Genomic DNA, 26,271 nt, shown 5'->3' on the forward strand with positions numbered 1-26,271 from the left:
ATACAACATGGATTCTCCAAATTATTAGAGCACCAAGATGTTCCAAAAAAAGGACTGCAAAAGGAACAGAGGACCTGTCACCAGGCAAAAGTGTCCATTTTCTGCTTATATTTCATTCCTTGAAAATTCCACTTTGTGTTATGGTTAAAGAGATGGGCAATTTTATTTCATGAGATTTTTTAGTGTCTCTTCTAAGGGTGCGCTACTCACAGGATCCTCTCTGAGGCGTGTATATAGGAAGCTTTGCATTATTACACTGAGCCACGCCACTCTGTACAATTGCTAAAAATTAACACCAAATAAAAAAGGCCCATGTACATGGAACCATATGGCCGATTTAAGGAAGAAAAAAAGAAAAAAAAAACGGAATAATCAGAGAAGCAGTGGGAACAGAAAACAAAAACGGTCCACTCTTGACGTTGTGTCAGGTACTATTTAAACAGGATTATATAAACCAAGGATTAAAATGGATTGTTCACTACTCAGACAACCCCTTCTCAATCACTATGTTCCCCCCCTTATAAAATAACACTTAAAGTCACCTCTGGTGCTGGAGGATTTGAGCGAGCCGTCACAGCTCTAACTTTCTCCGGACATGTCCAAATGTGGAGACAGTCATGTAGCTACTGACTGCAGGGATCGCATGACAATGTCAGGTGAGCCCAGGAGAGCAAGTGCCATCGCCACTGAAACGGTGCCGGCACTGGAGTTATTTTTATAAGGGGGACAGTGATTGAGAAGGGGGTTGTCAGTAGTGGACAACCCCTTTAAAAAAACAGTTTGTGCAGAGATTTGGGGGCACTCTGTCCTCCAACTCATCAATCACTGGTACCAGATTGATTCAGTACTTTAAGTAGCGGCCTTCCCTGGTATTACAGCCTCGTCCTACTTAAGTGAACGTGACGTAGTAAACACCATGGCCATTCAATGTGCGGTGCTGGGCAGTATGGAGCGGTGTTAACCATGAAGGGGGCATGGTGCTCGTGGAAGCACTGCCGCTCCAACCATACAGTTTGTTTGCAAAGTGCCAGCAGTCTGAATCCCCCTCCTCAACTTTATTATAATGTAATAACAAAAATAAGCTATTAAAAGCAGTGCTTTGAATTAGGAGTATTAGCATGCCATGTTCATAGAGGTCATACAAAAAGAATGGAATCCAATTCACACCAAACACACTCCGAAGGGGGAAGCTTCCCACTAAAGTGTGGGAATAATAATCCTACAAGGTTTAGCAATCTGCTCTTCCTTCACAGATTAACATTTCAAAAAGGAGGTCAAATAATAGCCAGAAGTCTAGATAACGGTACCGACACATCCGCAGGAGCTACATCAGGATGGAGCCTTTATTGATTTCGTGACTCTACTGTGATTTGTGAAGTTTGGTTTCGCAATGTGTTTATTAGGGAGTCGATCACTGAAGTCACCGGCTGCAGAGAAGCCAATGTGGGGCGCTTCCGAGCATAGACCTTGTGACAAAGTCGTCTAAAATAGATCTTATTCCACAGTAATGAAGGTGGCGGTGTGGGTGATGAATATTGAAGACGTACCAACAGCACTTCACCTGCAAAATGGCGTTTGCTCCTCTAAGGCCGGTTTTAAAAGTCCAACCTTCACTGTCTGAGTAGGGACAAGTTGACGATGAAATGATCTCTAAAAGGGCTAAAGTTATATTTATTTTACCTAATATAATTTAAAATTTTTATCTTTTACATTTTAAAAATTACAAAAAGTAAAATTGGGTAGATGCAAAAGTTTGGGCACCCTGCATGGTTACGACCTAGTAGCACCCACTTTTGAAAGTATCACAGCTTGTGAACACTTTTTGTAGCCAGACAAGAGTCTTTAATGTCTTGTTTGAGAGATTTTCATCCATTCTTCCGTCAAAAATTTTTTCCAGTTCTGCGAGATTCCTGGCTCGTCTTGCATGCACTGCTATTTTGAGGTTTAGCCACAGATTTTCAATGATGTTCAGATCAGAGGACTGAGGGCCATTGTAAAACCTTCTACTTGCACCTTTTGAGGTAGTCCATTGTGGATTTCGACGTGTGTTTAGGATCATTATCCATTTGTAGAATCTATCCTCTTCAACTTCAGCTTTTTTTTTTTTTTTTTTTTTTTTTTTACAGATTGTGTTGTTTGCATCAAGAATTAGTTGAAATTTCATTGAATCCATTCTTCCCTCCACCCGTGCAATGTTCCCTGTGCCATTGCCTGCAACACAACCCCAAAGCATGATTGATCCACCCCCATGCTTAATGGTTGGCAAGATGTTCTTTTCCACAAATTCTGTGCCCTTTTTTCTCTACACATACCTTTGATCATTGTGGCCAAAGAGTTCTATTTCAACTTCATTGGTCCACAGAACTTGTTTCCAAAATGCATCAGGCTCGATTAGATGTTCTTTTGCATACTTTGGACGCTGAATTATATGGTGAGGATGCTTGAGAGGTTTTCTTCTGATGACTCTTCCATGAAAGCCATATTTGTGCAGGTGTCTCTGAACAGTAGAACAATGTACCACAACTCCAGAGTCTGCTAAATCTTTCTGAAGGTCTTTTGCAGTCAAGCGGAGGTTTTGATTTGCCCCTCTAGCAATTATACGAGCAGCTCACTGAAATTTTGTTTGGTCTTGCAGACCTTATACTGGCCTCCACTGTTCCTGGCAACTGCCATTTCTTAATTACATTTCAAACTGAGGAAAGGGCAACTTGAAAACGCTTTGCTATCTTCTTATAGCCTTCTCCTCCTTTGTGAACCTCCACCATTTTCATTTTCAGAGTGCTAAGAAGCGGCTTAGAAGAACCCATGGCTGCTGTTTTTGGCACAAGGTTAGAGGAGGCTGAGTTTTTATAGAAATTTGCATCACTTGGCCTTTCCTAACGATGACCGTGAACAAGCCATAACCCTAACAGGCTAATTAAGGTCTGAGACCTTGGTCCAAGTTATCTGAGCACACAAATCTCCAAGGGTGCCCAAACTTTTGCATTGGCCCATTTTCATTTTTGTAATTTAAAAAAAATGCAAAACGGATTTTTTTTTGCCTAAAATACAAAGGAAACGTGTCATCTTTAACTTTAGGCCTTTTAGAGATCATTTCATCGTCAACTTGCTTAACTGATCACAATAACAGTAATTTTGACCAGGTGACTTTTACATGCCACTGTACGGTGCTAACTAGTATGTAAGATCTCACCCAATTGTGCAACCAACTACAGTTTTATAATGTAGTGGTGAAGGGGGGAGGGAGGGGCCTTTTGTCTTGTCCATAAAATAAATAAAAAAAATTGAGGCAACAGATTTTTATTTTTTGAAGCTGGAGAAATTTAAGATTATTTTAATTACCGTATACAGAGGATTATAAGACGCACTTTTTTCCCCAAAAAATTTGGGAGGCAAAAGAGGGTGCGTCTTATAATGCGAACCTACAGATTTTACCTGGGGGGCGGCGTCGGATTGGAGTCCCAGACAAAAGATTTTGGTAGCGGCTGCGGAGGTGCAATGCTGCAGCGGCCCCGTCTGCCGTGAGAGGAGGCGAGGTTCCCTAATCCGACCATAGCCCTGCGCTTCGGCAAAATGACCGCCGAAGCATGCGCAGACCAAGATCTCAAGAGACATGATTTCGTCTCCTGAGATCTCAATCTGCGCATGCTCCGGGGGCCATTTTGCCAAAGCACAGCACATCGCAGGGCTATGGACAGGTTAGGGAACCTCGCATCCGCTCACCGTCAACAGGGCCGCCGCAGCATTGCCCCGCCACCACCAGCAACACTTCTTCTGAGGACAGGGCTGCAGCATCGCCAAACTCCGGTATGTGTGACCCCCTCTCCACCACCACTGCCCCCCAGATAAAAAGGATTAAGGCGCACCATTTTATTTGAAAAACAGAAAAACACAACATTTTTTCCTATTTTGCACCCCATAATTTGGGGTAAGTCTTCTAATCCGCTGAACACTGAATGCAGCTCATGTCATCATATCAAATTCATGGGCTGCAGACGTGCATCACTTATGATTAGATTGATTTAGCATGGTTTGCCAACATGCCTGTAAGAAATGTGGTCTGTCTGATTTTTTGATAAGCTGTCCCAAACAAAAACACATACATGTGACAGTGCACCAAGACATGTCAGCGTCACTAGCCATTCTCCAGACACCATGGAGGTGCTTGCGGATGATACTGAAATTTTCATTACATATTATACTCACAAATATAGTTAAAAAGAACCAAGGAGAGAAAAAAAAACTGACAAAGTGGTCAAAATATAATATAAAACACAAATCATTTATTAATTTATTAATCAAATATGAATCAAAAAAATAGGTGTGCTGGGATCATACAACAATAAAAGTGGTCGCATATCAAGGTAAAAACAAGAAAACCAAAACTTAAAATACAAAGTGTTGTGTAACCAAAATCATGAGGAAACAATGGCAGTCAGTAATGAGTATACCTGTACTGTGGCCAACAATATATAAATGCAACAATGTTTTCAAAGCATGAGAATAACAAAAAGGTAACAATGGCAATGTTCTAGTTCCATCAAAAATAGGGCCAATGGGGATAATGCTGCCTACTGTATGGAAATGTCCTGACTGTGTGGACAAGCACATAACTGCAAGTAGTGAGTGTATATGCATAGTTATAAGTCCGCATTCAGTTATAAGATGTCAGCACACAATCAAGAAATAAGTCACTATATGCTTATAAGAACCACGTTGCAACTTAAACGGGTAGATCAGACATTTCAGTGTCTTCCGAGAGATGCGCCCACCCAGACGTGCGTTTCGTCATTGCTTTAGTCAATGGCACCTTACCTTGATATGCGCCTCCTAATATTGTTGAATGATCCCTGCACACTTTGATTTATAAAACGATTTGTTTTATATTCTATTCAACCTATCACTAACCTCTAGTACTCTCCCTTCTGCTTTCAAACATGCCACAATCACGCCTACCCGCAAAAAAGCCATCCTCGACCTGATTGTTATGTCAATCTATCACTCCATGTCGCTGCTCCCATTTGCTTCCAAACTCCTTGAGCAACATGTTCACACTAAACTTTCTTCCCATCTCTCATCTAACTTGCTCTTCGACAACCTACAATCTGTTTTCTGTCCCCATCATTCCACTGAAACTGCCCTGACCAAAATTACTAACGACCTACTTACAGCCAAAGCTAACAGACAATTCTCTATACTCCTGCTTCTAGATCTGTCCTCTGCTTTCGACACAGTTGACCACTACCTCCTACTACAGATTCTCTCTTCCTTTGGCATCAAAGACCTTGCCCTATCCTGGATCTCCTCATACCTTTCCAACCGCACATTTAGCGTCTCCTACACTACCTCCTCATCCCGCCCTCTCTCTGTTGGGAGTCCCTCAAGGCTCTGTCCTAGTACCCCTACTCTTCATCTATACCCTTGGCCAAATTCACATGGCTTCCAGTATCACCTATACGCTGACAACACTCCGTTCTACCTCTCTAGCCCAGACATCACCTCTCTGCTGTCCAGAGTGTATCAGCCATATCCTCCTCCTCTTCTCGCTTCCTCAAACTCAATGTGGACAAAACTGAACTCCTCATCTTTCCTCCATCTTGCGTATCTTCCCTACCGGATTTATCTATCACAATAAACGACATCACACTTTCCCCTGTACTGGCAATCCGCTGCCTCGGAGTAACCCTTGACTCTGCCCTGTGCTTCAAACCGCACATCCAAACTCTTTCCACCTCATGTCACCTCCAGCTCAAAAATATTTCCAGAATCAGTCCTTTCCTCAACCCTCAATCCTCCGGTCCTCCCAAGACCTCCTTCTCTCCTCCACTTATTCATTCCTCACCCAATCGCCTCCAAGACTTCTCCCGAATATCCCCCATCCTCTGGAGTTCTGTGCCCCAACACGTCCGTCTATCCACCACACTTGGATCCTTCATATAGAACCTGAAAACCCATCTCTTCAAGAAAGCTTACAGCCTGCCATGACCCCACTACCTCCTCAACACCACTGGATCTGCTGCCTTACCAACACCGGACCTGCGCCTCACCAACACCAGAGCTGCTGCAACCCCCCCACCTACTGTCTCCTTCCCCACCATCCTGTAGAATGTAAGCCCGCAGGGGCAGGTTCCTCTTCTCTCGGTACCAGTCTATCATTGTTAGTTTGCTTACTGTAAGTGATATCTGTATTTTGTATGTAACTCCTTCTCATGCACAGCACCATGGAATCAATGGTGCTATATATAGTAGGTACGGAAAGTATTCAGACGCCTTTAAATTTTTCACTGTTTTATTGCAGCCATTTGGTAAATTCTAAAAAGTTCATTTTTTCTCATTAAAGTACACTCTGCACCCCATCTTGACTGAAAAAAAAACAAATGTAGACATTTTTGCAAATTTATTAAAAAAGAAAAGCTGAAATATCACATGGTCATAAGTATTCAGACCCGTTGCTCAGACACTTATATTTAAGTCACATGCAGTCCATTTCCTTGTGATCCTCCTTGAGATGTTCTACTCCTTCATTGGAGTCCAGCTGTGTTTAATTAAACTGATAGGACTTGATTTGGAAAGGCACACCTGTCTATATAAGACCTCCCAGCTCACAGTGCATGTCAGACCAAATGAGAATCATGAGCTCAAAAAGGTACTGCCCAAGGAGCTCAGAGACAGAACTGCAGCAAGGCATAGATCTGACAAAGGTTACAAAAAAATTTCTGTATTACTCAAGGTTCCTAAGAGCACAGTGGCCTCCATAATCTTTAAATGGAAGAAGTTTGGGACCACCAGAAGTCTTCCTAGACCTGGCTGTCCAGCCAAACTGAGCAATTGTGGGAGAAGAGCCTTGGTGAGAGAGGTAAAGAAGAACCCCAAGATCACTGTGGCTGAGCTCCAGAGATGCAGTAGGGACATGGGAGAAAGTTCCACAAAGTCAACTATCACTGCAGCCCACCACCAGTTGGGCCTTTTTGGCAGAGTGGCCCTAAGGAAGCCTCTCCTCAGTGCAAGACATATGAAAGCCCGCATAAAGTTTGCTCAAAAACACATGAAGGACTCCCAGACTATGAGAAATAAGATTCTCTGGTCTGATGAGACGAAGATAGAACTTTTTGGTGATAATTCTAAGCTGCATGTGTGGAGAAAACCAGGCACTGCTCATCACCTGCCCAATACAATCCCAACAGTGAAACATGGTGGTGGCATCATCATGCTATGGGGGTGTTTTTCAGCTGCAGGGACAGGACGACTGGTTGCAAATGAAGGAAACATGAATGCGGCCAAGTACAGAGCAATCCTGGGTGAAAACCTCTTCCAGAGTGCTCTGGACCTCAGACTTGGCCGAAGATTCACCTTCCAACAAGACAATGACCCTAAGCACACAGCTAAAATAACAAAGGAGTGGCTTCAGAACAACTCTGTGACCATTCTTGACTGGCCCAGCCAGAGCCCTGACCTAAACCCAATTGAGCATCTCTGGAGAGACCTGAAAATGGCTGTCCACCGACGTTCACCATCCAACCTGACGGAACTGGAGAGGATCTGTAAGGAAGAATGGCAGAGGATCCCCAAATCCAGGTGTGAAAAACTTGTTGCATCATTCCCAAGACGACTCATGGCTGTACTAGCTCAAAAGGGCGCTTCTACTCAATACTGAGCAAAGGGTCTGAATACTTATGACCATGTGATATTTCAGGTTTTATTTTTTCATAAATTTGCAAAAATTTCTACATTTTTGTTTTTTCTCAGTCAAGATGGGGTGCAAAGTGTACTTCAATGAGAAAAAAATGAACTTTTTAGAATTTACCAAATGGCTCAAATAAAACAAAGAATGAAAAATTTAAAGTGGTCTGAATACTTTCCGTACCCACTGTAAATAATATTTTGACCACCATCGGCTCTTTTCTCTCTCCTCCTGGGTTCTTTGCAATTTTCTGACAGGTCTTTTCGGTATTACAGTCCACTATACATACTTCGAATACCACATTCAACATTTATGAAAATGATACTCACCTTGGTTTAGACATATGAGTATTTGTGTGTGCACATCCATTTTGCTAACCTTTGATTTCCTCACATATACATTGAAGATATCTTCTATACATGGCCGATACATTTGTATTTAGAGTTACAGCCAGGAGATTATATATATACACACACATATATTTTTTTAAAATACAGTTTTTTACAGCGTTTGGGATCCCCCCACCCCATGGGGAGGGCTGCTGTGGCAGGGAACTGGTCAGCCAACTCAATCAAATAATTTGTGTAAAGGAAAGGCATCCCTTTAAAATACCAAATTAAAAGTATAAAATTATTTATTACATTTTTATTTCCCAATTTTATTTCATAAGTATTTTTTATATTTTATGGAGGCAGCCATGTTCAATAGAGATGTTGTTCCAAGCTTAGAACAGCGGCTCTGTAGATGGCATTACAGCAGGCACTGGACGCAAGAACAAGAGTCTCGCCCCATTATCTAAAAAAAAATATCTTAAAGCTTTACACTTGTCCCTTACATCGGTGGGGGGGGCTGCAGCAGATATCAGCTGATCACATAACGATGACCTATCCTGAGGTCATTAATAGTCAAGGAAAATCTCATTTAAAAGTGAAAAAAAAAAAGTAAGGTTCAGGTTCACATATAGGTTGTAGGGGAACGGAATTAGGAAAGTTGAACCGTAGGTTTGACAACATGTTAGTCCTGGTTACATAAACAATACACGAGGGTATTACCTGGGGTGGGAACTCTATCCCGATACTTGGGTACAGCGTCGTCCAGTGTTTGCAGCATTACCCACATTGTCAGGGTAAAGAGTCCCGCCAGAAAGCCATAGAAGACCAGGTAAAAAAGCAGGATCAGAGCTGTGGAAGGGAACAGAGCACAGTTACTTCACCATGATCACCGACAAGAAGATATTAAAAGTGATTTACACAGTTTATAAGACAGGACAAGTAACCCAAACATTCCCGAAGTCAGGCATGGAAGTAAGAGACAGGGTATAGTGGAGCCAATATTATCTTCTCAGAGCCGCCGTGTACAGTTTATTCAGATATTTCCATCACCGCCATTATCTAAACTTACAACAATAAAACAGCCCGCGGCTTCCCACCTTTACCACGGTAGTAACGGCTCCTGAACATATCCAGGGAACAGACAGCTCTGCCATGTCAGGTGTACGGCCGGCTTACCCTAGAAAGCCTTCACCCCAACAAGTGACGTGTATCCCTCCCGACCCCTGTACACATGCTCAGCCGAGTGGGGAGAGGAGAGTAAGCCGCTGCCAGACCTCCTCAGTGGTGGTCCATGTCCCCTGAGAATAGGTCCGGGCATGCTGAGCACACACCCCATACACATTAGATGGTTGGTTGGCCAGTTGAGCGGTTCAGAGAACAATCTAATGTGCAATCCACATTATTAAAGCTCACTTTAAGGGAGGCGATTACAACTATTTTATTGTATTAAAGTTTTGTTTTTTGTTTTTTTATCATCTGAATGAAGCAGAAGCAAGAAAACAACTTTATTTGGACAAGACGACCACAGAGGATCTGTATGGAGAGATTCTGCTGCAAAAACAAAAGAGATTAAAAGTGATAACCTGAGGGAAAAAAAAGTCACGTAAAAATCTGCACCATCAATTTAGATATAAATCAATCACCTTCCCTCTATTAAAACATTTCATCATCCTTGCTCCCAATGAGTGAGCACAAATTACAGATCTGTACAAACCAGAAGATATAAAAAAAATACACAAAAAAAAAAGTCTGTGCCACCATGGAAGAAGACCCGACTAGTGGGAGCACGAGAGGTCATAAAAAGGACTTGTGCAGGACTTAAGATGCCCAACCCCTCAAGATGCCGAGTGTTCCTGTTTACGGAAAAAGTCAGGAAAGATGAAGGTTGATCGAACGACTGTTCTGCCAAAAGCCATCTAATGTGTATAGGGGCCTGAAGCCGATACTAGACTCATCTGTTGGCGTCATATCTACTGAAAAATAAAAGTATCAGGCAATTAAATCCACACCAACCTAATAATCTCTCCCCAGCAGTTAGGGAAGAGTCAGGGGGCCCTAATAAATATTAGATGGTTGCCAGATCCTCCAAAGAGTGTCAGTTTTTGACAAGTTTTAACAAATGTGAATGGTGGGGGGTGAGCCTCTTCAGATATTGATGGCCAATCATCATATCAGGCTGGTATGTTCCCACACCCCATGATCAGCTGTCTGCAGCGCCAGTGTACAGAGCTGAAGCAGCACAGCCCCGTAAACATACGGCGGGTGAAATAAGTATTGAACACATCACCAATGTTCTAAGTAAATATATTTCTAAAGGTGCTATTGACATGAAATTCTCACCACATGTTGGTAACACACCATGCATTCCACTCAGGCAAAGAAATCAAACCATAGATGTCCATAAATTAAGTTCTGTGTAATAATGGGAAATGACAGGAAAAAAAAAAATATTGAACACGCTTACTGAAATTTATTTAATACTTCGTACAAAAGCCTTTGTCGGTGATGACAGCTTCAAGACGCCTCCTGTATGGAGAAACTAGTCACAGGCATTGGCTCAGGTGTGATTTTGTCCCATTCTTCCACACAAACAATCTTCAAATCCTGAAGGTTCCGTCTATGAACTCTGAGCTTCAGCTTGTTCCTTAAGTTTTCTACTGGTTCAGGTCAGGTGATTGGCTGGGCCATTCTAGCAGCTTTATTTTCTGTCTCTGAAACCAATTGAGAGTTTCCTTGGCTGTATGTTTGGGATCATTGTCTTGCTGAAATGTCCACCCTCGTTTCATCTTCATCATCAGGGTAGATGGCAGAAGATCATCAAGAATGTCTCGGTACATTTGTCCATTCATCAGTCCTTCAATTATGAAGTTTGCCAGAGCCGTATGCTGAAAAACAGCCCCACACGATGATGTTCCAACCTCCAAATGTCACTGTTGGTATGGTGGGTGTTTTTGGGGTTATATGCAGTGCCTTTTGGCCTCCAAACATGGTGTGTATTATGGCAGCCAAAGCGTTCGATTTTGGTCTCATCTGACCAGACTAAATTCTCCCAGTATTTCACAGGCTTGTCTAAATGTTGTTAAGCAAACTGTAAATGCACTTGAACATGCTTTTTATTCAGCAATGGAGTCTTGCGTGGTGAGCGTGCATACACACGCCATGGAGATTGAAACAGTTGTGCGTACTGATTCCAGGTCTTCCTGTAGCTCTCTACAGGTGGTCCTTGTTCTTGGACACCTCTTCTGATACTTCTTTTCACTCCTTTGTCTGAAATCTTGCAGGGAGCACTTGGTCACAGCCAGTTTATGGTGAAATGAGGTTCTTTCCACTTCCAGAATATGGTCCCAACAGTTCAATGGAACCTTCAGCAGTTTAGAAATTCTTCTGTAAGCAATGCTATCAGTATGTTTTGCAACAATAAGGTTGCAAAGGTCTTGAGACAGCTCACTGGTTTTCCCCATCATGAGATGATTCTTATGTGGCACTTTGGTAATGACTCCTTTTTATAAGCAATCAGTTGAACCAGATGATATTTTTCATCAAGTGGCAGGATTGCTATCCAATTACTGACATTTCAGCTGATGTCATGACTTTCCATGGTTTTTTGCACCTCTCTTTTGCCCTGTGTCAATTCTCATTATTACACATAACTTAAGTTATGGACATCTATAGTTTGATTTCTTTGCCTGTGCGGATTGGATTGGTTGTTATTGACATCTGGTGAGAATTTCATGCCAATAGCACCTTTAGAAATATATTTACTTAGAAAATTGGTGACATGCTCAATACTTATTTCACACGCTGTAGGTGCAGTTTTTGGTACTGTACCTCAGTGCCCACTGAAGTGAATAGTGACTGAGCTGCAGTGACCAGAAAATGGCCACTACACAGTGTATGGGGCTGTGGTGGCACGCGATCTCCCACAGACATTTCACTAGGATATCCATGAAGCGACATTGCCACAAGGAAAAAAGGTTTCTCCTTTCCCTTCCTTCCTTTTGGACACTGCTATTGATGTCAATCACATACCAACCAAGTGGCACAGCATCTTACCAGTATCCTGGCCACTCGTTTCTGACTATGGCCAACATTGGTTGACCGCAATTTATAAAGAAAAAAAAGGGGGGCTGCCCAGGATGCAAATCAAGGGGGGGGGGGGGGGGGGGGGGGGGGTCTGCCACGATACCCCCCTAAACTCCTAAACTAATAGCACCAAATTGATCAGTATTAATACAAAAAAGGGGGAATTCTTGGCATATCCGCTCCACAATCAGCATACTACACAAGGCTTTGAGGTCACATCAGAAGGCGAACACCAACTAGAAAGTGAATACACCGGAAAAGTAAATAGCTGAAAATAATCAGAATACAACTTTCTTCGGTCTCTGGACAGTCCCATCAAGTAATCTCTTGGCTGAAAAACACTGGCTCTTGTTCCAGCACATCAGTCACTTGTCGGCTGAAGAGGTTTGCAGGGAGCTGTGAAGTGGCTGCCGCCCGCCGCACCCTGCGCCCATCACACAGGTCCATTTTAGGAAACAAATACAAGGGGGACATTACGGGCCATCAAGAATCCATTCGTGAAAATAAACAAGGTTTCACCTAAATTACTTATGGAGAGATTGTAGGTCAATAGTGTGCAGAGATTTATCTTGTATTTGTAGATATGTTCAGCGGTTCCTGCGCCATTACAAGTGCCGACCGGCTATAATAAGCCACAATTAGGAAGCATTCGCCTGAGCTTATTTTTAGACATTGGCCTTAGATTCATGATTTGCATTTTCTTTCAAGTCACCTTTCTTCTGTCTTGTGGTGTTTGCAGCAGGTTTTTTTTTTTTTTTTTTTTACTCCGTATTCTTCAGAGGATGCACACGGTTTGCAAATTTTGCGCAAATTGAAAAAAAAAAAAAAAGTCTATTTTTTCCCTTTTAACTTCTTTAGTAAAGTTTAATGCAGAAAGTTGCCAATTTCATAAAATGATGCAAAAATTGTGCAAACATTTCTGGCACCAAAAAATAAAATAATAAAAAAAAAAAAAAAAAAAAAAAAAAAAAAAAAAAACCACACACAATCAGCCAAGGGGGATTCAATTTCTTTCCCCCAAAAAATAAGTACATTTAAAAAAATAAAAAAAATTTGAGTTTTTGAAAAGTCTACAAATATGAAACAGGCTAACACACCAAATCACGCCTACAATGGGAAAAAAAAAAAATCACCAAAAACTAGCAGAAAGGCGTAAATGCAATAATGAATCGGCCCCATTGTTTCTTCTACTTGTTTCTGCAGATGCCTAGTCCCTCAAGTAATAAATTTCTACCATTACATTGCTTACCATACAATCATGTTCCTAAATAAAATGTATTTCTAACCCACCAAAAAAGTCAAGTGATCCAGATAAAGTTTTGATGGCATGAGGCGGCACTGCTTTAGTTGTGAGTCAGAGTATGGGAATGTAACTGCGGCACTGCTTAATGCGCCTGTCATAACCGTACAGACCGGCTCCAGAGTCTCCTCCGCAGGACTTTATAGTCAATTCAGGATGAAGGCAAACAGTTTATGGCAATAGCTCATGACCCATCATTTATTGCAAGGAAAGGATGACCCCAGACCAAGGAGAAAGGGGGGGCACGAAATGGGATTCTAGGAAGGTCATGGCGAATCCCTATCCTAGCTGTGAATACAGTCATCATAACAAGAAACCCGCTAACAAGCAGGCGAGTCAGGGAATTTGGAGTTTCCTACTGCTCAGATCCCCAGCAATCAGTTAGGCTGTGTGCCCACGATGCGTTTTGTAAGCGTTTCCGCAGCAGCAATTCCGCTGCAGAAACGCTTAAAAACGCTTGGTAGAAGGCCTGCCATGCTCCCCAATGATAATCCGCATGTGCTGTGCACATGCTGCGGAAATTTCCGCTGCGGATCATCATTGCGGAAAAATACACAGCACTACCAATTATTTTGCGGAAGCGCTGCGTTTTCGCCGCCATTGACTTGCATTGGAACACATGGAATCTGCATCACTGCATCTGTACATGCGGTTCAATGTGCGGATGGTACCCGGGTCTGGAGAAGAGGAGACTCTCCTCCAGACCCAGGTACCATAGTTTCTGTAAAAAAAATAAATAAATAAAAAACAAACATTATATTTACCTTCTGATGGCCCCCGGTGTCCTTGTCTCGGCTTGCCGGCAGATCGCGGTGGACTCAAGGACATGCGCTGACGTCATTTAGTCATGTGACGGGAAACGCGACCGCTGACGTCGGCAGGTCCTTTAGTCTACCACAAGCTGCCGGCAAGCCAGGATGGATCGGATAAAGACACCGGGCGCCATCAGAAGGTAAGTATATATTTCTTTTTTACCATTCTTTGGGGTCACACTATATAAATCCATGCCGGTTGCATGGATTTATATAGTGTGACCAAGTTGACAAGCACTTTCCAAGTGATGCTAGAATCGCTTGGAAAGCGCTTGACAACCCGCATGCAGAAATGCATGTGAAGAACGCTTCACATCCACATGTCCCTGGCAGGAAAAACGCATGTACAATCCGCATGTACAATCCGCATGTACAATCCGCATGTACAATCCGCATGTACAATCCGCATGTACAATCCGCATGTACAATCCGCATGTACAATCCGCATGTACAATCCGCATGTACAATCCGCATGTACAATCCGCATGTACAATCCGCATGTACAATCTGCATGTGTTTTTTCTGCCAGTGAGATGCAGAAACGCTCAGGAAAAAATCCAGAGCATTTCTGCATCATGGGCACATAGCCTACAAGGGTTCTATCCCTCCCTATACGGCGCCACCACAGGAGGGACAAAGAATTACACAATCCCATTGAACTCATGGGATTATAGGACCCGTGGAAATCCGGATTCTGGTACCAGACCTTTATTCCAAAGTTTGGTTCGGGTACCAGAACCCCATTGAAAATAAAGGGGGCCTGAACTTTTGAGCTGGAAAACTCGGTCTCTCTGTCAATTAAAATGCGCTGCATGTGAATGCTGTTTAACTTTACCCAATTAAAAAAAAGGGGGATTGGTCACATTTGGGGACTTTCTTTTTTTAAAAGAAAATGCATGTATTAGGGGCTAAAAATCATTTCAGCAATTGGGTTTCATTAAAGGAGTTGTCCACTACTCAGACAACCCCTTCTCAAAGCTTATGTAAAACAAAGCTTTTACTTAACTCCAGTGTCGGTACTAGCTCTCTTGGGGGATCGCGTAACATTGTTATGTCATGCAATCCCTGCGGCTCCTCTCTTCCTCTGGATGTATGCGATTTGTCTGGAGGCAGCGCTGATTGGCTGAAGGGATCACATGACATAATGTAACACGATCCCCGGGAAAGTCAGTGCCAATACGGGAGGGGAGTATAAAGCCACGTTCACTCACACATTCAGTATTTTACATCAGTATAGGAAAAAGTAATCGAAACAAGCCACCACTTCTGCCCAGCAAGGCAAATCTACAAAGAAAAAATAAGCAGCAGGTGCATGAGATTTCTGAAAGTATTTGGTCAGTATTTTACCTCAGTATTTGTAAGTCATAACCAGGAGTGGGTGATAAATACAGAAGTGGTGACGTGTTTCTATTATACGTTCTCTGATTGTTCCTCTACTGATTTTGACTTACAAATACTGAGGTATGTGTGCACAACAGGGCCTAAGGGAGTCTCTTGGGATCTATCCAGCCCTTTCTGTGCATGTACACAGATCTCCCAAGCCAGTGTTGGACTGGGGTGCCAAGGACCCACCAGTAACCAACCCCAGGACCCCACTTATCAGCTACATACGAATGTGACATTATCCTCAATCACAAATTTATGTAACAATGAACTGGGTAGATTGTTAGATGAATAAGATGGTGCCTCTGTCTGCAAATAGTGATTCATGTATATTGTGCCAAGTACTGCTCATATAAGAGGGTGGTGGCCCACCGGAGGATTCTCCTGTTCTCCGCTGGGCCAGTCCAAGCCTGTCCCCAGCCAAGGAGAAGTGATCAGATTTAAGCCTTAAAAACAGGAAACAAACTGGCACATAATACAAGAATAACGCTTTCAATTCAGTTCAGTTTCAGCCAACAAAAATGCTATACACCAATATATCTAAGCAGGTACAAAAGGATCCTCTGGAATTCAGTGCCTCAACATGTCCGATTGTCTCCCACATTTGGAACTTGCAAAAAAACTCATCTCTTCGGGAAAACCTACGATAACCTCGCTGCTACTGCAACCCCCCGATCTACCGTCTCCTTCCACACCACCCTGTACACTTTAAACCCATGTGGGCAGAGGCGGACAGAGGCGAGAGGAGTCATACATAAAAGAATAAAATATTATACACATCCTTTTCATTTGTACATCACCATGGAATCAATTGTGCTTTATAAATAAATCATAATCCTACTCTATGGGGGTAGGCAGTTGAAGAAAGAAAAAAAGAAAAAGTATATATGTGCAGTGCATAGTGGGTTATTAGAAGAGGAAAGCACAATGAGGTAAACAAGGGGGACTGCAGCAAATATGAAAAGCAGCGCTACAGTGTAAAGCATGGGGAACGGCCAAGGAACAGTGACCTTCGGAGGGCAACTTAGGTTGGGGCTAGACGGCGACAAGTCAGGCAGTCAAGTCACAGGTGAATAGGATTGTATCGTGACAAGAAAGTCATCAGAACCAGGAGGATATTATGCAAGTCACTTATCATGGTCTCACTAGATCAGAAGACGCAATGTGACCCCCTCTACCCGCACTACTCAGATGCAACAGCAGCACGGGGCGATCTCTGGCGCATGACCAGTGCCGCTGCCTACGTCACCGTCTAGCCATAATATTAGGCAAGTGTTAGGCAGTATTATTTTCCACAGGCATTAAACTTTGCTGATGAAAATGAACGATGTCAAACAAAATGTTGGTTAAAACTTTAGAAGAAATGATAATCATAGGAAATCAAGTCAGCCATGATTGATTTTTTTTTCTTCTGCAAAATAGAAGCGATTTTTTATGGAAAGAATATTCCAAAATTGAAGGCCAGGCTGAATAACTAACGGTCTATATCAGGGATATGACTGCCTGGAAGGAACCATCATTCATTCATTCATTCAATGGTTGTCCAACCATCCGGCTACTTTTATTTGATGTATATGGCCACCTTTTAGGTAGGTGCACAAAAGACCGAATTGCTGTGAATCTGCACAGGTAAAACCACCAGCAAAAATTACAGCATCAGGCAAGTGGAAATCTTTAAAAAAAACAAACAAAAAAAAAACCTCCACAGCACGTGAATGAGATTTCCCTGTGGGAATTGATATGTGGTATAAATGTTACAGTCAGCAGTATATCAATTTGTTGCACATTTTCACTCCATATTTCAACACAGAATGGGTGAAATTTGTGACGATTCAACAAACACATGAGGATTTACTACTTATTAGAAGCGAGATCTGGTACTAAAAATGTTTGTCTCATGTGAACTTACCCATATACTCAAAGAGAACCTGTCAGCATGATTTTGTAATGTAAATGCTAAAGCGCTGTAATGGCACTGTGATACGGAATCCATTGATATCTTTGATGAAGAAATTCGCTTTCTAGTTCTTTTTTTAATCACCATTTGAAGTTTTCTGCCAATTAGATTTCGGTGCGCAGGGGCCGGACTGTGCACCGGGTCGTCTTCTCCCTGTCTGATTCCCCGGCCCCTCCGTCTGCTGAGATTCAGACTGGAGAAAAGAAAACTTCAAATGCTGATTACAGAAGAACGACAAAGTGGATTTCTTCACGAAAAGTATCAATGTAATCAGTATTACAGCACCATTGCTTTACAAAATCATGCTGACAGGATCTTTTTAAGGGATTGTTTACTTTATTTTAAAAGGATCAACCCTACTAAGCAGTTTATATGGGCAAGTAGATTATGGAAAACTGAATAAAATAAATACCTCAATAGGATATTTTATTATTCCAGTGAAATACCCTTTTTTCTTATATGTAAATGAGCTGTTAAGATCTATGGGTCGGACACTGATCTCCCTGAGAATCTGCCTCCAGAGATTATTATAAAGGAAAGGGGGAGTTACCAGTGTGAGACATGGAACTAACACAGAACAGGAGAAATGAACTTTATCTCCTAAACATCTTATCAGCTGCAGCTCTCTCAGCTATGCTGCATTGTAACAATATTGTAGCCCTGTCTGCCTGTGAGATGGAAGCTGAGAGGAACCTGCAGATGTGTCAGGTATAATCACACACAGCTCTGCAGTGAGATCAGGTAAGCGGCCATTACACACCACACTGATAACTGCATCTTACATTTACAATAATCTCTGGGAGGGAGATTCTCATGCAGATCAGTGTCCGGCCCATAACCTGGAACACCTCATTTACATAAGAAAAACAGATTTCTCTGAAAACACATCAGATCAGAGATCTCATTTTATTCAGCTTCCTATGTCCTGCAGGCCCATATAGACGGCTTAGGAGGGTGGATCCTACTGACAGATTCCCTTGAACATGAGCTTGGGATATAGAGTGACAATTACCAATACACTCAGGCAAAGCCCGAATGCAGGCAGTGATCATGGTCGACACAAAAAAGAAAAAATACTTATCAGCTCTCCAGCAGTATATTATAGTCCTGGGGTCTTTCAATTGAAGAAGAGATGTACAGAAGGTAAAAATCCCAGCTGGAGGATGTGAGAGCAATGGGAAAAATCCAGCAATCCCAAAAGAAAAAATTGGATTTTAAAGACTTCACGTTTAATGAAACTAGATTAAGAAAAAACATAAAGAAACATAGTGAAGGGAAATAGGAACAAAAAAAAAAAAAAAAAAAAAAAAAAAGGAATGACGCGTTTCAAGCCAGCATGGTTCTTACCCATATGATACCAGGTAGGATTTATCCTATTGCTCTAGTGATCATGGTCGCATCCCAGCAGATTGTAGCACAGTTGATAGTAGTTTTACCATCTAACAACGTATGCAAGTTATTCCTGCACTAACCGACTAGTCTCAGGAGCAAGTTTTTTTTTTTTTTAAATTAGAAAAAAAAAATCTATAAAACTTGGGGAATGCATTCTAGTAGTGTATACGCCTTAAAATGGTTTTAGAAACCAGGCCGGCAGCACTGTGGAAGCATGTGAAACCTAGATTGTTGCCCAAGTTCCTCCCCGCACATGTAGGAGGCCAGACTGTACAGGATCCAAGTGCTAGGCCCCTCCAGAAGCCGGCTGCCCACGACAGGACAATATAGGACCTTCACAAATGTGCTTAGGCGCTGATGTGCAGCATTAGCTGCCATACTGCTGTGCTCGTGTCCTGCATTAGTACATCCAGGACGACAATTCTGGACCCTCATTAGGTATCAGACTAATCACTGTCCCAAAAAAAAACAAAACAAAACCCTGACTTTTCTTTACTCACCCTTCGCTGCTTCTACAGTTTCTTGGAGCAGAGGCAGAAACTCAGGACTGGGCCTAGGGAGGGTGACGCTAAACACTTTTTAAAATAAATATTACCCAAAATATTTTGGTTTTTGGTCTCAGAATGCAGTGTATAGCATTTTTTTCATGCATTTTCTTTCCCACGTGAATTAGTCTGTCAGGACGAGGCATGAAGCAGGGAGGTGACAACGCAATACATTCTTGAGAAAATTGCTAAAATTTCCTTCACTGAAAAATGCCCATTTTTTTCATTTTTTTGCCTTCGACTTGTTGGATTTTCATGCGACCTAATACAGGAAGCAAATGTAATCCCCAGAACAATAGCTGTCAGGACAAATCACTAGGACCGCACGGTGAATAAAGTGTAATCTGGCCGCCGTCTGCACTAAATAAGGTAAACACGGCACGTCCGGCATAAAGAATGGCTTCACAACCCTCTTCCGTGGGACGCTTAGTCAGCTGTGCCCGCTTCTAAAAACTGCAGGTATGCCAAGTACTCATTTACCAAATTTTGACAATTTTCAAGTTATTTTCAGAGGCGGCGCCAGAAACATACAATTGTTGGCGAATCCCCACACAGCTCGGAGAAAGTTAGACGAGTGGCTACTACACAACCGTGGAGGAGCAGCTTCAGCCAAGGTGGTGGTGGGAGACTAAGCTGAGAACTTTTTGGGGGGTTTTCAGAGAACATACAATGTTATGTTTCGGATTGGTCATCAATTTCTGATTTACAGGGGTATAACTCGCTAATCGGTGGTGGGGTGGGGGATGTTAAGAGTTAGACCCCAACCAATTGATAGCCTATCCCAAGGGTATGGTTATCAATATTGTAGTCCCAGAATGCTCCTTTACAAATGGGGCCACAAACAACTGCAAGATAAATGAAGTCTTACATGGTAACAGCTCCAAATAAATGACCACCCATGAAACAGAAGGTCAGCTCAATTCAGTAGATAGGGAGCTGCTCGTACGGATAGGCTGTCTGTTCTGGCTTTAGAGGAGCGGATCCCAAATGGAGGACCACCTCTATAACGTCCATATTCCCAAATAGCACATATGTCCAGGGGTTGTCATGAGGAAACACTTATACAGTCTCCACACACGTGGTGGGTCATGCCAACAAGTAATTTGGGTCTCTGGGCACATTTGGGGCTTTTCAGAGGACTATGGCGTAACCTGGTAACCCAGTGTGTATGGGAAAAGCTCTGCCTGCGCCTCGACAATTACACAACGCACAAGTGAATTATTTCTCTATTTTAATTAAAAGGCTGACTAGTGTTCTTATACAGGGAGGAAACATTAATTCCAGTTCTCAGATACTTCAGGGAGCTCGCAAATATATAGGCTCTATGCACAATGAAGGCCACTTCTCCCCATTCCCCATTTTTTATTTTGGATGCTCAACTGGAGCAATATAATAAAAAAATGGATTGCAGAAATCCATGCACCAGCTGCAGATGCAACTATTCACCAATATGGAACAAATTCAGATTGCAAGTAAAATAGAGATTGTATATAAATGTGAATGACCCGACTGAAAGAAGCATAATAGATAAGTGCTATAAAGGAAACATTGCATTTACTTACGATAGAGATAGCAGCAAACAGCAGTACAAGGTAGTGAGCATGCAATAAACCGGCAGAGAGATACACACTGAATTTAACTGCAATATAGATTTATTAATATATCGTATATATGATATATTTTAAACTACTGAAAACAAATTCGGAATTATGCCGACAGCAAATAACCCCTTTTATTTGCCCGATAGGAGAATTGCTCTGCAGAGTAACGTCGCAGCCCCCTGAGAACCAGCAAAATCTTCTAATTCCACTTCACCTAATTAATACTGCATGAAAAGAGGCCATTTTCTGCGAGGGGAGGGAGGAAAGGGGATGCAAGTCAGGAGAGGTACCAGAGCAAAGACCCATCCACAGAACAGCGCAGTGCAGCACACGGATCTATACCTGCACTCCGGCAATGACTGCAGTGCATTAATGAGAGGTCGTGGAGGCGCTGAGATCTTACTGCAGCGCAGGCAGAACTGCGGCACTGTAATAATGGGGGAAAAATATCCTGATCAGAAGATTCTACTGCGGACGATTTACTGCCCAACGACCAGGACACCAAACAGGATACATATAGGCCGGCGTGAAGAAGGCTGCAAGATATAGGGGAAGTTTAGCAAGCAGTGTCGGATTGTGCCGGAGTCAATATACTTCCTCTAATCTGGTGTTGACAGGGCATCAAAGCGTCGGATTACTAAATAATCTGAATCATTAGACTGACTAATGCCAGATTATCCGAAGTTATGGTCTAAGTAAAGCAGGATAAAGGAAATTTTGCATCGATTTATTTTTACGTAATGTGCATTGTGTTAACTGTGATGAGATGCATGAGGTCGCCAAGTATCCAGGATAATTCACAGAGAACAGTGACATTACGCCGCCCTGCAACTCACGTATACACGTAAAGTCCAAAGGAATATGTGGACTGATGCGGCCATCACTGCGGTACAAGCAGCGTCTAGCTGCATGCCTGGGCTTTCACGTTGCGGCCGCAGCATTCTGCACAGCATGGGGTTCACAGCACACATTTCCTGCAAGTGCACGTGAAGGGGTGCGTCACCTTTGCTTTCGAGAGGATTCTCGGCAGTAACTGCTGTAAGCCATAAGCAGTTTAGCACCTTTGATCTCAAAATGCATACTCTGTTACCGCCATGGTTCAATTCTGGCCCAATACTGGAGCACCGCTGCAGGTGAAAGCTGCCTGGTTACTTGCACCATAGTGGGAATAAGAAGGAGAACATTGGACAACGGCAGGTATAAAATGGGCAACCTAGATCTGCTCACTTACACATCAGGAGGCAAGGGGGATAGCGAACGCAAGTCTACAGATAGAACAGGTGCCCGATACCTGCCACGAATACAAGTGACCCGGCACGATATCTGTAGACCTCACCGGCCCTGCTCACGTCTCTACGCAGAAGTGAGCGGAGCCGGATTACCCTTTGACGCATCTGTAGACGAAAACGTAGGGAACTTCAAAAATACTTAGATTATAAGCTCTTACGGGCAGAATCCACTCAGTTTCCCGGTCGTTGATTAGTGATGATGATCGGATTTGGGAAGTGCAGCAGAATATGGCGGTGCTATTGAATCAATGGTCATTCTTATAAAATAACCGTAGGGTAAGATTAAATCAGAGCAGTAATAAAGACAGCAGAAACGGCACAGGACTCGGCAGCGTCACACCAAGCACTTGGCAAATAGAAGGTTAACCCAGAAAAGCTGCAGAACAGCTAAGAAAAGAGCCGGCGAATTCATGCGGGTTCTGTAACGGTTACTGTGACACTCACCTATTCATTCGACCTACGCACGGAATGAATAAAAAGAGGGAGGAAGAGAAAAGGCAAGAAAAAAAAAGTGCTGATTGGGTTCTGAAATCACAAGACAGCAGCAGCGGGAGTGGAAATTTCCCTTCCTCTCAGTCAGCAGCATTACCAGGGTCTTATTTCCATTTCAATTGTGGGGAGGCGGCACATCACAAGAGCGGCTGGGAACAGTTATAAAAGGAAGACAGTTACCCCCCTCCCCAGCTCTTAAAGCCGCAGCAATGTACTCCCACAATTGGGTGCCCCCCAAACCGGAGTGGTGGTGGTGGGGGGGGGGGCATTTTTATTTTATTTTTAAAGACGGGAATCTCCATTTATCACGGGATGCCGGAGGGACGCTTTGGAAACGGCACATAGCTGCAGCATTGTGACATTTGCACAGGGCATCGCACATTTGTATCCTCTTGCACAGAGGCACTAAAATAAATCATCAAGTATCTTCCAGTGTAAGGTTATATGTGACGAGATGGCGGCATAGCCCACCTGGAGGAGACATCCTGGGGGTCACAGCTGTTCAAGTGTGAATGGTTTTTAACCCTTTGCTGACCAAAGAAAGCAGACCCCCCAAAAAGGACATGTCGTCGCATCTACGATGCACCTGTGTGTGGCCTAGTAACGGAAACCATTTTGAAGGCTGTAACAGCAATGACTTGTCCTTTTCACCTCATCCATTTTCTTGTTAAATCAGCGAGGTATTCAGCCCATATACATGGCCACTACATTACCCAGCAATGTAATACTAGAACAGTACCACACACACAAACCACTGCAATGTTCATCCATATATAGGTTAGAGCCTATACATTTCTGTGAATTCTGATTCATTTTAATGGTGTAGGCCACAAAATAGCTGATTATGACCAGTTTTTGCATCTGGCTTAAGGGATAAAGTAATTATTTCAGACAATTAAAGCCCCCCATACACCTTAGATGGCAGTCAGACAATCGTTCGGCTAGCAAGCATCTCCTCCTACTCTCCCATACACAGAAGAACTTGCTGACAGACTGCCTGGGGGTCTCCTGGTCCAAAGAACTCAACATCCTTCTAGTCATACATGAGGCTGATGAGACAGTCAGGAGACCCGCGGCCGGACAGACCATGAACTCAGCCCAATTCTACATAAAGGGAGTCCTTTATCACATGGGATGCATTGCACACATGCTGTTGCCCATAGCAACCAGACTCCAATTTTAACAGGACCTTTCAAAATGGAAGTGGAAAATGGGTTGCTATGACAACTACTGCACTCGGATTTCGCACCAATCCCCAACACAACAAAACTTATAGAAGACATGTGGGGTGGATTCACCTAAGTAAAGACCACCGTTCGTTAGATATAAGGCATTTCGCTGGTTGAACGACCGTTGTACCGATGCAGCCATTTATATTTTAGTCGTTCAACCAGGCCATACAAGTTCAGCAACATTGGGCAAGGAACAATTGCCCCCCCCCCCCCCCAAATGAAGACCATTAATGGACGAACAATCCTTCCCCCACCCTTCTTTTTGGAATAAAACATCTTCCAGAGGAAAAATAAGCAATCTCAACTATAGCTTAAATAGCTTGCAAAAGAAGACTGAGAGGAGACTTAATAGCTGTCTACAAATATCTGAAGGGCTGTCAGTGTAGAGGGATCATCCTTATTCTCATTTGCACAAGGAAACACGAGAAACAATGGGATGAAACTGAAAGGGAGAAGATACAGATTAGATATTTAGAAAACTTTTTGACAGTTAGGCTGTGTGCCCACGTAGCATTTTTCAAGCGTATATGCTGCGGAATTTCCGCAGCGTAAACGCTTGAAAAACGCATGTATATCCGCACCCCATGGTCCCCAATGGGATTCCGCAAGTTCTATGCACATGCTGCGGATTTTTCCGCAGCGTTTATGCCGCGTTCAAAAATCCGCAGCATGTCATTTAATTTTGCGTTTCCGCAAGCGGAATTGCCTTTGTCCAATGCATAAAAAATGCAAGGCAATTCCGCATGTGGAAAACGCGTGATAAACGCGCGAAAAATGCGCGATAAACGCGTGCGGAATTCCGCATGCGTTTTTCCGGGAGAGGACTTGCATTTATGCAGCAGAAATTTTCTGCTTCATAAATGCAACGTGGGCACATAGCCTTAGGGTGATCACTGAGTGGAACAGGCTGCCACCAGAGGTGATGAGTTCCCCTTCAATGGACGTCTTCAAACAGAGGCTGGACAGACATCTGTCTGAGATGGTTTAGTGAATCCTGCTTTGAGCAGGGGGTTGGACCAGATGACCCAGGAGGTCCCTTCCAACTACCATTATATGATTCTATAACATTAGTCAAGTAAGAAAGGATGGTCGATCATTTTAGCTTTTTTTTTTTTTTTTTTTAATCAACTTTATTGTATAATGAGGGGGCCTTAAGGAGCAAGTTATTTTTATTTAAAAAAAAATCAAATACATATGAAAATAAGAAACAATTTAATATAGCTTATCAGAGAAATCTGCTTCTTTCTCCAATTCTTGTAAAAAAAAATGAATCTGTCTTCAATGAACCCAGATTTTACCCATTACTGAGCTAGAAGATGACAATTAGTGCTGATGAGGTTATATGTAGAGGGGAGGGGCAGTAGAAAGGAGGAGCTAGAGGCAGAGCTCCTCCCATCCTGCTTTTACATATATAATCAGCAGTCATCTCCCATCTCAGTAATGTAATCTGTCTTCAGTGAATACAGATTTTAGCCATGAATGGAGAATGAAAGATCAATCCAGGAGGAGAATAATATTTCAAAGTTGCATATTTTCACGTAAGCTATTGATTTATGGAATAAAAATATATCAACGGTTACACTTTAAATAGAGGTTAAAACTACGGTTACTCTTTAATGTCCGCATTATCTACTGATTGATGAATGTTGACTATCACCTTCAGTTCATGGTTTCTATTCTCCGGGACTTGAAAAATCCCATTAATTCCAAGATGAAATGGACAGTCTTTCATGAAGCCAAGGATGCATGCATAAGTATATTGCAAAGACTGGCTTGGCAATGGGTTCAATTTGTTTAACAGGGTTTTTTTTAGCAGATCTTCTCAAAATCCTCTTTAAAGACAGCTTCTGCATAGCTGCTCATTTGAGATTTTTCTTAGAGCGAGAATTTGAAAATGCCATGTGGGTAGGGAAAAAAAGTGCCGGTCACTTTAATTTGGACCCTGATGGAATCTGCTCCCAAACTAAGCACCGTACAATGAAAAGGCTGTAAAGAAAAACAAAAACCACACACTTTCCAAAACCGCTCTAGTTAACGCTATCGATACAGAAAAACTCTTCCAAAAACATGACTGATTCTTGAAAGTTTTTACTTGAAAATTCTTTTTTTAAACTCAACAAAAACTTCCATGTGCACCTAGCTTATGTGGTAGTCTTGGATTCATATGACATT

The 26,271-nt window shown here is 42.6% G+C and overlaps 1 protein-coding gene across 1 annotated transcript in view; it reads right to left on the reverse strand.

The window, feature by feature from the left end:
- The window catches only part of ATP1B3 (ATPase Na+/K+ transporting subunit beta 3), a 42,155-nt gene that overhangs the window by 11,349 nt on the left and 4,535 nt on the right, over positions 1-26,271 (reverse strand). The window contains exon 2 of the mRNA XM_073674384.1: positions 8,734-8,862. Within this exon, the coding sequence (XP_073530485.1) occupies positions 8,734-8,862 (129 nt within the window). The remainder of the gene's footprint in view (positions 1-8,733; positions 8,863-26,271) is intronic.

This window comes from Phyllobates terribilis, unplaced genomic scaffold, assembly GCF_046119375.1.
Source record: "Phyllobates terribilis strain yellow unplaced genomic scaffold, ASM4611937v1 Scaffold_3__8_contigs__length_932513732, whole genome shotgun sequence".
NCBI lineage: Eukaryota > Metazoa > Chordata > Amphibia > Anura > Dendrobatidae > Phyllobates > Phyllobates terribilis.